Source organism: Scylla paramamosain, chromosome 23 (genome assembly GCF_035594125.1).
Source record: "Scylla paramamosain isolate STU-SP2022 chromosome 23, ASM3559412v1, whole genome shotgun sequence".
In the NCBI taxonomy this organism is placed as follows: Eukaryota; Metazoa; Arthropoda; class Malacostraca; order Decapoda; family Portunidae; genus Scylla; species Scylla paramamosain.
The window spans coordinates 10,470,486-10,482,985 of NC_087173.1; the positions used below are offsets into that span (position 1 = coordinate 10,470,486).

Consider the following 12,500-nt stretch of genomic DNA (forward strand, 5'->3'; position numbering starts at 1 on the left):
AAGTGTAGAAATCTTGTTCATCTGCCACTAGAACCGTAAAAAAAAGCCTGTATAACATCAACTAGACCCTTTTGGATGTAGTGCGGCGCAGATGTGTTTCAGAATTTAGTCCGCACTACCAAACCGCCACCATCACCACCGCCATCTTATCTCTCCCAAACAGAGCAAACACCAACTCTCTGTACGTGGTTATGGGAGAGTATGACCTTGGCAAGAACTCTGGAGACGAGCAGGTCATCGTTGCCGGGGAGTTGGTGATCCATGAGCATTACGACGCCGCCACCTACACCAACGATGTGGGAATCATCCGCGTGGTGCCTTCTATCACCTTCAACGATAAGGTGACGGCCGTGGACCTTCCTGCAGAGATGGGGCTGGTCGAGGCGGGAACAGAGTGCGTCACTACAGGTTGGGGCGCGACTGAGGAGGGCGGCTCGTCGTCTGACATACTGAAGAAGGTGAGTCTGGGAGAGAGATTTGTCTGGGGCTGTGGGAGAGTGGTATGAGAGAAAAGGAGAATAGGTCGTGTTTAATACTTGAGTCTTTCATGTGCATTATTTTCAGAAGTCGTTGGTGTCTTTAGGTAGGTTATAATATCTTTTTTTTTTATCGTAAACTATCGCTAGGATCATGTATACAGAGCCCCTTCACTCCTTCACCCCGGCACACGGCGAGGCGGGACGGGGCGGAGTGTGATATCCGGGTTCACGCTACTTGCTTTCCCAGGGTTACAGTGGCGCCTTGTAACGCTTAAGGGCACATCAAGTGAATCTTTTCCCATCTTATTCTCCTCCCTTCTCTAATCCGCAAGGAACAATGACCTCTGGGAGTTTGTAAATAAGTCCTACTTTTTTTTTTTTCCTCCGACAATGTTCCTCGGGGTTGTTTAATAATTTGGAGTATTTTTTTTATTTATTTGTTTATTTATTTATTTTTATATATTTTTTATTTTATTTTTTGTAAAGGGAATTAGTGAAGTCAGCGTCACTCACAACTCGTCCACGTATTCATCGACTCATCTCATCGTCACACAGCTACACTGCCACTCACGCACGACTCATTATTGCAGTCTCCTAACACCTCTTAACTAATCAACTCATCATCTTGAGCTCACAACACCTAACACCACAACACCTAACACCTTCTAACTCATTAACTCATCACAGTGGCCTCACAACACCGCCACACACTCATTAATCATTATTAGTCTCATAACAGCTCTGCGCTTTCTTTGACTCATCATCGTGGCCTCACAACACCGTCAATAACTCACTCACTCATTTCTCCTCCCAGCATTCATAGCAGCCAGAACTCACATAGGTAGATAGTAAGTAAACAAACCACTTATTAGGATATTGAGAAAGTAGGACCGCGGTGGTGGTAATAAACAGGATGAAGACAAAGTTGGTAGGTATGTTTCGTACAGGGACTGCCACGTGTAGGCCTGATGGCTTCTTGCACCTTCCCATATGATCTTGTGTTATTATTATTATCACTAGCATAGCCCGATATTCAGAAACGCTTCGCTCTCTCACCACGACTATTTTCAAAGGCCACAGAGATGATTAGCCGGGTTCCCAAGAGTGTTTCACCCTTTAATAACGTATAAATCTTTTCTCAGTTTGTCACTAGAACCGTAAAAACATTCTTAAAGATCCGTGTAGCTTCAATTAAAGCCTTTTGAAAGCAATGGAGGTGCGGTGAAGTGTTTTAGAATACGGTCATCACTTGTACCAATGCTCACCGTTACGAAGACTGCAAACCCTCGCAGTACCTTCATGACTGACAGACAGTGCCATATCTCAGGTGACAGTGCCCGTGGTGAGTGACACTGACTGCCGCGCGTCCTACGGCATTACTGACATCGCTGACCACATGCTCTGCGCCGGCGTGCCTGAGGGAGGGAAGGACGCCTGCCAGGGAGACTCCGGCGGCCCCTTCGTCTGCGGGGGTGTCCAGCACGGAATCACCTCCTGGGGCTACGGCTGCGCGCGCCCTGACTACCCTGGCGTGTACACAGAAGTCGCCTACTTCGTTGACTGGATTAACCGCCACTCGGCGTGAGGCGTGTGAGCTGCGGCGACGTGTGGCGGGCAGGGAGACACCGCGCCCGTATGTTTGGACTGCGCGAGGGGGAGGCAAACACACCAATTCTCCTCCTGGTGAAAGATAAATGATGAAGTGATTTTTTTTCTCTTCGATCACTCAAGAAATAAATATACACATGATTTGGTGTTTTCTTTTATCATTATTATTTTTATTCCTCTCACCCCAAAAATATACGCAGCATTTGATATGACTTTTTCTTGTGTCTCATTTGATTCCCACTCGAAGCAAAACAGTATCACTACACACACACACACACACACAGAGAGAGAGAGAGAGAGAGAGAGAGAGAGAGAGAGAGAGAGAGAGAGAGAGAGAGAGGTAATTTTTCTCTTCTCTAGGATACAAAACTATATAAGAAACTAGTACTACTACAAAACACATCAAAAATAGTTTATTATAAAAAAAAGTACATAGATTAAAGTACCAGTCACTGAAACGACCGTAAAAAATAGTTACCAAGCCTGGAGAAGCGAATATTAACCGCCTGTTCTCCCTCCATCTCCCTCTTCCACTCACTTTATTATGGAAGTAAACAAAACCTAACACGAGGCTGCCAAAGAGAACGAAGTGTAGAAAATAGTTACGTAGGCTGCAGTAGATAATATGAACTGACTAGGTACTCTTCCTTCTGTATCTCCCTCTTCCACTCACTTTATTATGGAAGTAAACAAAACCTAACACGAGGCTGCCAAAGAGAACGAAGTGTAGAAAATAGTTATGTAGGCTGCAGTAGATAATATGAACTGACTAGGTACTCTCCCTTCTGTATCTCCCTCTTCCACTCACTTTATTATGGAAGTAAACAAAACCTAACACGAGGCTGCCAAAGAGAACGAAGTGTAGAAAATAGTTACGTAGGCTGCAGTAGATAATATGAACTGACTAGGTACTCTCCCTTCTGTATCTCCCTCTTCCACTCACTTTATTATGGAAGTAAACAAAACCTAACACGAGGCTGCCAAAGAGAACGAAGTGTAGAAAATAGTTACGTAGGCTGTAGTAGATAATATGAACTGACTAGGTACTCTCCCTTCTGTATCTCCCTCTTCCACTCACTTTATTATGGAAGTAAACAAAACCTAACACGAAGCTGTCAAGGGGAACGAAGCGCAGGAGTGCCGTTAGTGATGCGCCAGTGAGTCGGTCCTTCCGTCAGTCAGTCTGTCCCTCACTCAGTCGCGCTCCACTCCCTGCTGAAGTTGTGTCCGTGTGCCCGTTTGTGTATGTGTCTGACACCTGCAAGTGGCCACAAGGTACACATGTGTCTGTTGATCTTAATTTTACAGGTAAGAGAGAGAGAGAGAGAGAGAGAGAGAGAGAGAGAGAGACGGAGGGAGGAAAGGGGGAGGTAGTGAGGGGATTATCTTAAGACATGGAGTTCGAATCACTTGAAGCCTCGCATGAAGCAAATGAAAACCGAGTGATAGAAATCATTAGCAAACCAAAAATACTCAAATTATTATTATTATTATTATTATTATTATTATTATTATTATTATTATTATTATTATTATCATTATTATTATTATTATTATTATTATTATTATTATTATTATTATTATTATTATTATTATTATCACAACAACAACAACAACTACTACTACTACTACTACTATTACTACTACTACTACTACTACTACTACTATTATTATCATTACTACTACTACCACTACTACGTTATTACTACTGTTATTTGGCATTTTGCATAGATTTATGTTGAGAGAGAGAGAGAGAGAGAGAGAGAGAGAGAGAGAGAGAGAGAGAGAGAGAGAGAGAGAGAGAGAGAATGCTGAATAGGAATAGAAAGGAAAGGAGGACTGAAGAAGAAGCAGACATGAATTAGGAGAGATAGAGAGAGAGAGAGAGAGAGAGAGAGAGAGAGAGAGAGAGAGAGAGAGAGAGAGAGAGAGAGAGAGAGAGAGAGAGAGAGGAAGATAAGAAAGAGATAAGGAAACAGAAAAGAACATAAATGAGGGGAAGAGAAAACCAAAGCGTGATGCTGGCAGGGAAAAGGGAGGGAAGAGGGAGGCGGGGAAGGGAGGGAGGAAAATAAAGGGGACGAGGTTGTCCTATTGTTATGCTGTGGACATCCGGAGGAAATAGCGCTTTGGTCTCCCTTTGTAGCGGCGGCGGTGGTGGTGGTGGTGATGGTGGTAGTGGTTGCAAATGCTGTAATTACTTCATCAATGCGTAAAATTTTTCCCAGTAACGTGTGAAATATTTTAGAGAGATTGGAATTGTCTACTATTTTTTGTTGTCGATTTATTTATTTATTTATTTTATTTTTTTTTTTTTTTGTGTGTGTGTTTGACCTTTTCTTTTTGTGACTGATTTATTTTATTGATTTTTTTCTCCAGAAGAAAATAGGCGTAGAAGAATCAAGAGAGAGAGAGAGAGAGAGAGAGAGAGAGAGAGAGAGAGAGAGAGAGAGAGAGAGAGAGAGAGAGAGGGAGAGAAACTTATACATATATTGACTACAACTGCTCGCTACTTTTTGTTGTAGATAGATTTTTTTTTTTTTTTTTTTTTTTTGTGTGTGTGTGTGTGTGTGTGTTTTCTTTTCTGATTTTGTGCTTGACCTTCTATTTTGTGATTGATTTACTTTTTCCTGTTTATTTCCCCAAGAATAAAATAGGAGTAGAAGAACCAAGAGAGGGAGAGAGACAGATAGGAAGTATTGTAATATAATTTCTGACGCATCTTAAATCTTGTCTCCTTCTTACTACACTGCGCTCCTTTATTTCCCTTCACTTCCCATCCTACGCATTCCCTCTCCATCACACATCCAGGAAGCGATGGTCCTCTTCCTTTGCCACATGTTAAGTGTTACTGCATGTGCCTTATGCTATTATTCCTAGATAATCAGAAGTGTAATGTTCAGAGATTTATTACTCGCATGAAATACGTATGTAATTTGCAGACACATTAGTATTAAAACCTATGCAGAGCCACGACTTCTCTCACTTCTGACTATAAACATTAAGTACCAAATTCTGAAACACTGCGCCACACCTCTACTACTTTCCAAAGGCTCAAGTTGAAGTTAGACAGATTTCTAAGGGTGTTTTTATGGTTATAGTGAGAGATTAACAATATTTGTACATTATTAACAAGAAAACACTCGTGAGAACCAAGCTATTCATATCTGTGGCCTTGGGAAGTAGTCGTGGTGAGAGAGCAAAGCGTTTCAGAATACTGGCCTGAGCTTCATTATGATTTCCAGCCAATGAAGATGCAAGTCAAGACATCATGAGAAGACAATGCGGTGACTTAACGCGGGCTGTGGTGGTGATGGTGGTGGCGGTTCCCTTCCTCGCTTCCACGCATGCCCATTCCACTCACACTAAGACCCCTGCCACTCTTCGTACTCGTAGGTCCTCAGTTCTTACAGATTCCTCCCCCTTCCTTGTATTAATTAGTTCGCAGTATATTCCTCCCTCCTCCTCCTCCTCCTCCTCTTCCTCCTCGTCCTCTATCACCACTACTCTTATCACTAGCAGTTCCTCCTCCTCCTCCTCCTCTTCCTCGTCTTCCTTCATCAGTACCACTCCCATCTCCTCCTCCTCCTCCTCCTCCTCCTCTTCTTCCATCACCACAACCACTCCCATCTCTCCCTTTTTCTTCACTACTACCACTTCTTCTTCGTCCTCCTCGTCCTCCTTCTCTCCAGTCAACACCATAGAAGCACCACAATCTCAGAACCCTCCTGACGAAGAACTACAACCACCATCACCATTACCACCACCACCAGGAGACGTCCAAGAGCCATCTGAAGGAGCTCCTGAGGTCGTGAGGATCTTCGTTGATCCCACCAGGAATATACAAGGGAGAATCGTCACTTTTCCCCGCCCTGCTGAAGAAGGCGCAGGAGAGACTAGAGAGGACATAGAGGATAGCCTGACGATGAGAAGAACGAGTTACCGGGTTGTTAATGCAAAGAGGGTATTTAAGTTAACTGCGCCTGTTCGGGAAAGTACTGCTATAACTACTGCTGCTGTTGCTACTACTAGTACTACTACTGCTACTGCTTCTGCTGCTGTGACTCCTAATACTGTTGATATTATTGCCCCTGCTGCCATTACTTCAACTCCTTTTGCTTCTTCATTAGCTGTTACTCCTACCGCTACTACTACTACTACTACTACTGCTACCACTACTACTACTACAACTACTACTACTACTATTACCACTACTACTACTGCTGACAATGAAACTACGGAGGAACAGACGCAGAAAACAAGGACAAGTACAAAGCCGCCATACATCCTCAGACACCCGCACTTTCCTCCGCCACTCAAAGTAGTACCATCACCCTCAGCTCCCTTCATTCCTCTTTGCTGTCCTGACCATCAAACAAAGAATACCTGCCCTTCAAGCAACCAGAACCTCCCTTCCACCCTCCCTGTCGCCCTCAGTCGCTGCTCGAGCTCTGAGACGTGGCCAGTCAACTACAACATAACGTCAATCAACTGTCCGTCCAAGTCTATCAGAAAAACGAATTTGGCGGAGGAGCGGAAGATCGTGTACGTCAATGGCACTTTTTACTTCTCCTGGAATCACGTTTTAGCCGATGATTTTTGCGTCTTGGATGAAAGGAACAGGAGCGGAGGTGTGGAGGTGGCGGTGTGTCTCCGTCCTTCACTGGCGACGCGGCGTGAGGGTGAAGGTTGTCGAGGCGTGAAGAGCTGCCTGAAGAAGTGCTGTCCGGAGGGTTTCCAGCTGCAGGGGACAACGTGTGTGTGTCAGGACTCCCTCACTAACGCTGCCTCGGTGATAAGTGGGTTCCTCGACCTCTGGGATAAGCAGAATGGTGTAGATGGTGAAGATATGGAGGTGGGAGTTGGCCTTCCTAAGTGCGACGCTTCGAAGAATGTTAAAATAGATCTGTTGTCGATGAGAAGCGACTTGGCTCTGCTCGCTAATGGCTCTCTGTGGGCTGAGGCTGAGATGTCGTTTATTGATTACTGCGTGGACGAAGAGGAGGAAGAGAAGGAGAAGGATAAAGACAGCGAGGAAGAGAGGAGTGATGAAATGTTACCAGGTCGAACCCTCATCCTGATTACCTGCAGTGACGCCCCACCTGTCACTAACACTTCCTCCTCATCAGCGTGGCAGGTAAGACGCCACCTGTGCTTCTCCCACACCTCAATAGATAGACAGACAGATAGGCAGGCAGACAGGTAGATTGACGGATAAATAGGTAGATAAGCAGACAGGTAGATTGACAGATAGATAGGTAGACAGACAGGCAGCTGGATAGAGGTAGATAGATAAACAGACATACAGATAGATAAATAAGAATATAGATAGACAAGGAGACAGATAAACAGATAGATAGATAGATACTTAAATAAATAGATAGATAGATAGATAGATAGATAGATAGGTAGATAGACAAGTAGACATACAGACAGGTAGATACTCGTAGATAGATAGATAAAAAAACAGACATAAGCAGATAGGCAGATAGATAGACATTCGTACACACTTTGATTTCTCATTAACGATTTTCAAAGAACACAGATAACAACAAGTCAAGTTCTCATACGTATATAATGCTACTGACGATACAGAACCCTTGCCAAACTACTACTATAGAATCAATAAATTCCAAAACCCCAATAACCTTTACTGGAACCTGTTAAAAAGTAATTGAGAGAAGACTGAGGGAAACTTTTCACAATGCGGTCCTTTTTTTTTCAATATCCTGTAGGAGGTGAGACGAGTACTGATTCCTGCCGGTCTGGTGGTGTCCTGCGTGTTCCTGGCTGCGACTCTCCTCTGTCAGCTTTGCGTGGCGCCTCTCAGGGATCGCCACGGCCTCTGCCTCGCCGCCTACGTCGCTGCGCTTCTGGTGGCTGACGCGACGCTCTTCCTGACGCAGGCTTTCTCGAAGTATCTCTCTCCTTTTACCTGCGTGTTTGTGGGTGAGTGAAGGAGTCTTTTTACTTTTTTTTCTTTTTTTTTTTTGAGTGTATCTTGCGTTGCGGTTAGGTTAAATTAATGTAGTGATGGAGTTTTGCGTGTTTTTTCTTTTTTTTTTTTTTTTTTTTGCGTATGTTGGGTTTTTAGTGATAGTGAAGGGAATTGTTTTGTTTCTGTAGGCGAGTGAATGAGTGTTCTACTCTTTTTTGGGGTCGTGTGTGTGTGTGTGTGTGTGTGTGTTGAATGAAAGTCGTGAAGGAATTTTGTTGTGTTTCTTGATGAATGAATGTTTTATTTATTCTATTTTTTTTTTTTTTTTTACGTATTTCTGAGTCTTGAATTGAATTAAAATAGCTGTTGTGTTTCTATGTGAGTGAATGAGTGCTTCTTACGCTTTTCTTGGGATCTTGTGTTCTATTTTGAATGAATGAAGTTAATGAAGGAGATCGTTTTGTTAATTCTGTATTGGGGAAGATTGAAAGTTGTTATAGAATCACAGATAAAAGAATTCGTTTAATTTTTTTTTTCTATCTCTTTTTATTGATGTTTTCTTTGTGTGTTATTGTTACGTTGATGTGCATGAGGTTAGTAAGGTTGTCGTGTGTTGTGTTGATGGGTGTAGAGTTATTAAGGGTGGTGTGTGTTGTTTTTTTTTTTTTTTTTTTTTTTTTTATGTAGGAAGGATACTGGCCAAGGGCAACAAAAATCTAATAAAAAAAATGCCCACTGAAATGCCAGTCCCTAAAAGGGTCAAAGCAGTGGTCAAAAATTGGTGGATAAGTGTCTTGAAACCTCCCTCTTGAAGGAATTCAAGTCATAGGAAGGTGGAAATACAGAAGCAGGCAAGGAGTTCCAGAGTTTACCAGAGAAAGGGATGAATGATTGAGAATACTGGTTAACTCTTGCGTTAGAGAGGTGGACAGAATAGGAGTGAGAGAAAGAAGAAAGTCTTGTGCAGCGAGGCCGCGGAAGGAGGGGAGGCATGCAGTTAGCAAGATCAGAAGAGCAGTTAGCATGAAAATAGCGGTAGAAGACAACAAGAGATGCAACATTGCGGCGGTGAGAGAGAGGCTGAAGACAGTCAGTTAGAGGAGAGGAGTTGATGAGACGAAAAGCTTTTGATTCCACCCTGTCTAGAACAGCAGTATGAGTGGAACCCCCCCAGACATGTGAAGCATACTCCATACATGGACGGATAAGGCCCTTGTACAGAGTTAGCAGCTGGGGGGGTGAGAAAAACTGGCGGAGACGTCTCAGAACACCTAACTTCATAGAAGCCGTTTTAGCTAGAGATGAGATGTGAAGTTTCCAGTTCAGATTATAAGTAAAGGACAGACCGAGGATGTTCAGTGTAGAAGAGGGGGACAGTTGAGTGTCATTGAAGAAGAGGGGATAGTTGTCTGGAAGATTGTGTCGAGTTGATAGATGGAGGAATTGAGTTTTTGAGGCATTGAACAATACCAAGTTTGCTCTGCCCCAATCAGAAATTTTAGAAAGATCAGAAGTCAGGCGTTCTGTGGCTTCCCTGCGTGATATGTTTACCTCCTGAAGGGTTGGACGTCTATGAAAAGACGTAGAAAAGTGCAGGGTGGTATCATCAGCATAGGAGTGGATAGGACAAGAAGTTTGGTTTAGAAGATCATTAATGAATAATAAGAAGAGAGTGGGTGACAGGACAGAACCCTGAGGAACACCACAGTTAATAGATTTAGGAGAAGAACAGTGACCGTCTACCACAGCAGCAATAGAACGGTCAGAAAGGAAACTTGAGATGAAGTTACAGAGAGAAGGATAGAAACCGTAGGAGGGTAGTTTGGAAATCAAAGCTTTGTGCCAGACTCTATCAAAGGCTTTTGATATGTCCAAGGCAACAGCAAAAGTTTCACCAAAGTCTCTAAAAGAGGATGACCAAGACTCAGTAAGGAAAGCCAGAAGATCACCAGTAGAGCGTCCTTGACGGAACCCATACTGGCGATCAGATAGAAGGTTGTGAAGTGATAGATGTTTAAGAATCTTCCTGTTGAGGATAGATTCAAAAACTTTAGATAAGCAGGAAATTAAAGCAATAGGACGGTAGTTTGAGGGATTAGAGCGGTCACCCTTTTTAGGAACAGGTTGAATGTAGGCAAACTTCCAGCAAGAAGGAAAGGTAGATGTTGACAGACAGAGCTGAAAGAGTTTGACTAGGCAAGGTGCAAGCACGGAGGCACAGTTGATGCATGTAAAGTTAGTAAGGTAGTTTGTTATTGTTATGTTAATGTGTGTAAAGTTAGTAACAGTATTGTGTGTTGTTGTATTATTAATGTGCACGAAGGAAGATAATTGGCAGTGGTTATATAGACCTAAGAATTATTTACGAGTATGCTGTTTGATAATCCTTATGCTGTCTCTCTCTCTCTCTCTCTCTCTCTCTCTCTCAGCCGTCACCCTGCACGTGGCCTTCCTCTCCTCGTTCTTCTGGCTCAACGTGATTTGTTACGACGTGTGGCGCTACGTGGGGTGAGTACTACTACTACTACTACTACCACTACTACTACTACCATTACTACCACCACCTCTTCTTCTGTGGCGACAGCAACAACAACAACAACAACAACAACAACAACAACAACAACAACAATAACAACAACAAAAACAACCCTCCTACTACTACTATTACTTCCCTTATTACTCCTCCTCCTCCTCCTCCTCCTCCTACTACTACTACTACTACTACTACTACTACTCCTATCATTACTACCACCACCACCACCACCTCCACTATCACTACTACAATACCAACACCACCAGCGCCAATAACAACATCAAAACAACTCCTTCCACCACCACCATCACCCACAGACTCACCGTCCAAGCCGTCCCTCTCTACCGCTCCCCCGCTGACTTCCGCTGCTTCGTCGCCTACGCCGTGTACGCCTGGGGGACGCCGCTGCTCATCGGGGGCGTGGCCGTGGTACTGCACTCCCTGCCAGACCACGTGGATTGGCTTCTCCGACCCGACTTCGTGCACAACTCCTGCTGGTTCAGAGGTGAGTGTTTTGAAGATCGCATTTAGAAACCCTTTGCTCTCTCACCACGACTATTTTCAAAGCCCACACAGATGATTAGCAGTGTTCTCAATAGTGTTTTTCTAGTTAATAATGCAGAAATATTGTTAGTCTGTCACTAGAACCGTAAAAACACCCTTTATAAACCCTTGTAATATTTAGAAACGCTTTGCTCTCTCACCACGACTAATTTCAAAGACCATAGAGACGATTAGCCGAGTTCTTAAGACTGCTTCTCCTTGAAATATTGTTAATCTGCCACTAGAACCGTAAAAACATCCTTTGAAAACCCACGTATTCAGAAGCGCTTTGGCCTCTCACCGCAACTAATTTCAAAAGCCACAGAGACAATGATCCGGATTTTCGAGACTGTTTCTCTCTTTAATAATGTAAAAATATTGTTAATCTGTTACTAGAAACGTAAAAAACACTCTTAAAAATCCGTACAGCTTCAACTGCTAGTAGAGCCTTATGGATTTAGTGGTGCGGCGCAGAAGTGTTTCAGAATATGGTCCTTTGGGTGGTGGTGGTGGTGGAGGTGGTGGTGGTGTGATATTGTGTTGTCTTCCATTTTTGTTGTTGATATGCATTTTTCTCCATTTTTCATTTTTTTTTATTACTCTTTATTTTTGTCCACTTTCCTTAGGTTTCATTCTTTTATTTTCCTTTTTTTATATCAATTTATTTTCCTTCATTTTTCTTCTTTGTTACTTTTTTTTCGTCCACTTTTCTTTATAATTCTGTTATTTTCTCCTTTCCTCCTTAATATTACTCTTTTAGTTCTGCACTCTCTTTAAAATCACTCCCTTCTCCACTCTCCTCTCAGTTTTATTCTTTTATTCTACATTTTCTCCCTATTATTATCCTCTTCCTCTTCTTTTGTCGTTTTTTATCCCCTTATTTACTTTACATTATTCAATCTCTTTACGTATTCTCGTTTTTCCTCCTGTATTCCTCTTTTATCGTCCACTTTCCTCCTTATTATTTCCCTCTTCTTCTTTCCCCGTTTTTATTCCTTTATTCAGATCCCCTTTTTCTCATATTTACATTTGCTCTCCTTAAAATGTTAATTCCTTTCCTCTGCGTTTTCTTCCATTCACTTTCCTCTCTATTACTTTCCTCCCCTTCTTTCTCATTCCTATCGTCTTATCCTCATATTTATCTCATATTTACTTTCACTCTCCTTAAAACACTCATTACTTTCCTTTTTTTCCCTTTTTTTTTTCTTCATTCACTTTCCTCACTATTAATTTCCTTCTCTTTCCTCATTCTTACCCCTTTATCCTCATCTTTATCATATATTTACACTTACTCTCCTTAAAACAACAATTCCTCTCCTCTTTTTCCGTTTTCTTTGACTCTCTCGTTATCTTGATCTTGCTCTTGCCAACTCTCCATGCTCCAGTGCACGGGAACACG

General features: G+C 42.7%; 2 protein-coding genes across 3 annotated transcripts in view; both read left to right on the plus strand.

The window, feature by feature from the left end:
• LOC135112150 (trypsin-1-like) overlaps positions 1 to 2,228 on the plus strand; it is a 4,054-nt gene extending 1,826 nt beyond the window's left edge. The window contains exons 3-4 of the mRNA XM_064026218.1: positions 164 to 458; positions 1,807 to 2,228. Of these exons, the coding sequence (XP_063882288.1) occupies positions 164 to 458; positions 1,807 to 2,064 (553 nt within the window). The 3' untranslated portion in view covers positions 2,065 to 2,228. The remainder of the gene's footprint in view (positions 1 to 163; positions 459 to 1,806) is intronic.
• A 940-nt stretch (positions 2,229 to 3,168) lies between these two features.
• Positions 3,169 to 12,500, plus strand: part of LOC135112151 (hornerin-like) — an 84,036-nt gene continuing 74,704 nt past the window's right edge. Inside the window, exons 1-5 of one of the 2 annotated variants that reach the window (XR_010274096.1) lie at positions 3,169 to 3,395; positions 5,333 to 7,224; positions 7,823 to 8,036; positions 10,455 to 10,533; positions 10,876 to 11,063. The gene's annotated coding sequence lies outside the window, so the exon portion shown is untranslated. The remainder of the gene's footprint in view (positions 3,396 to 5,332; positions 7,225 to 7,822; positions 8,037 to 10,454; positions 10,534 to 10,875; positions 11,064 to 12,500) is intronic. The other variant, XR_010274097.1, reaches the window with a different exon arrangement.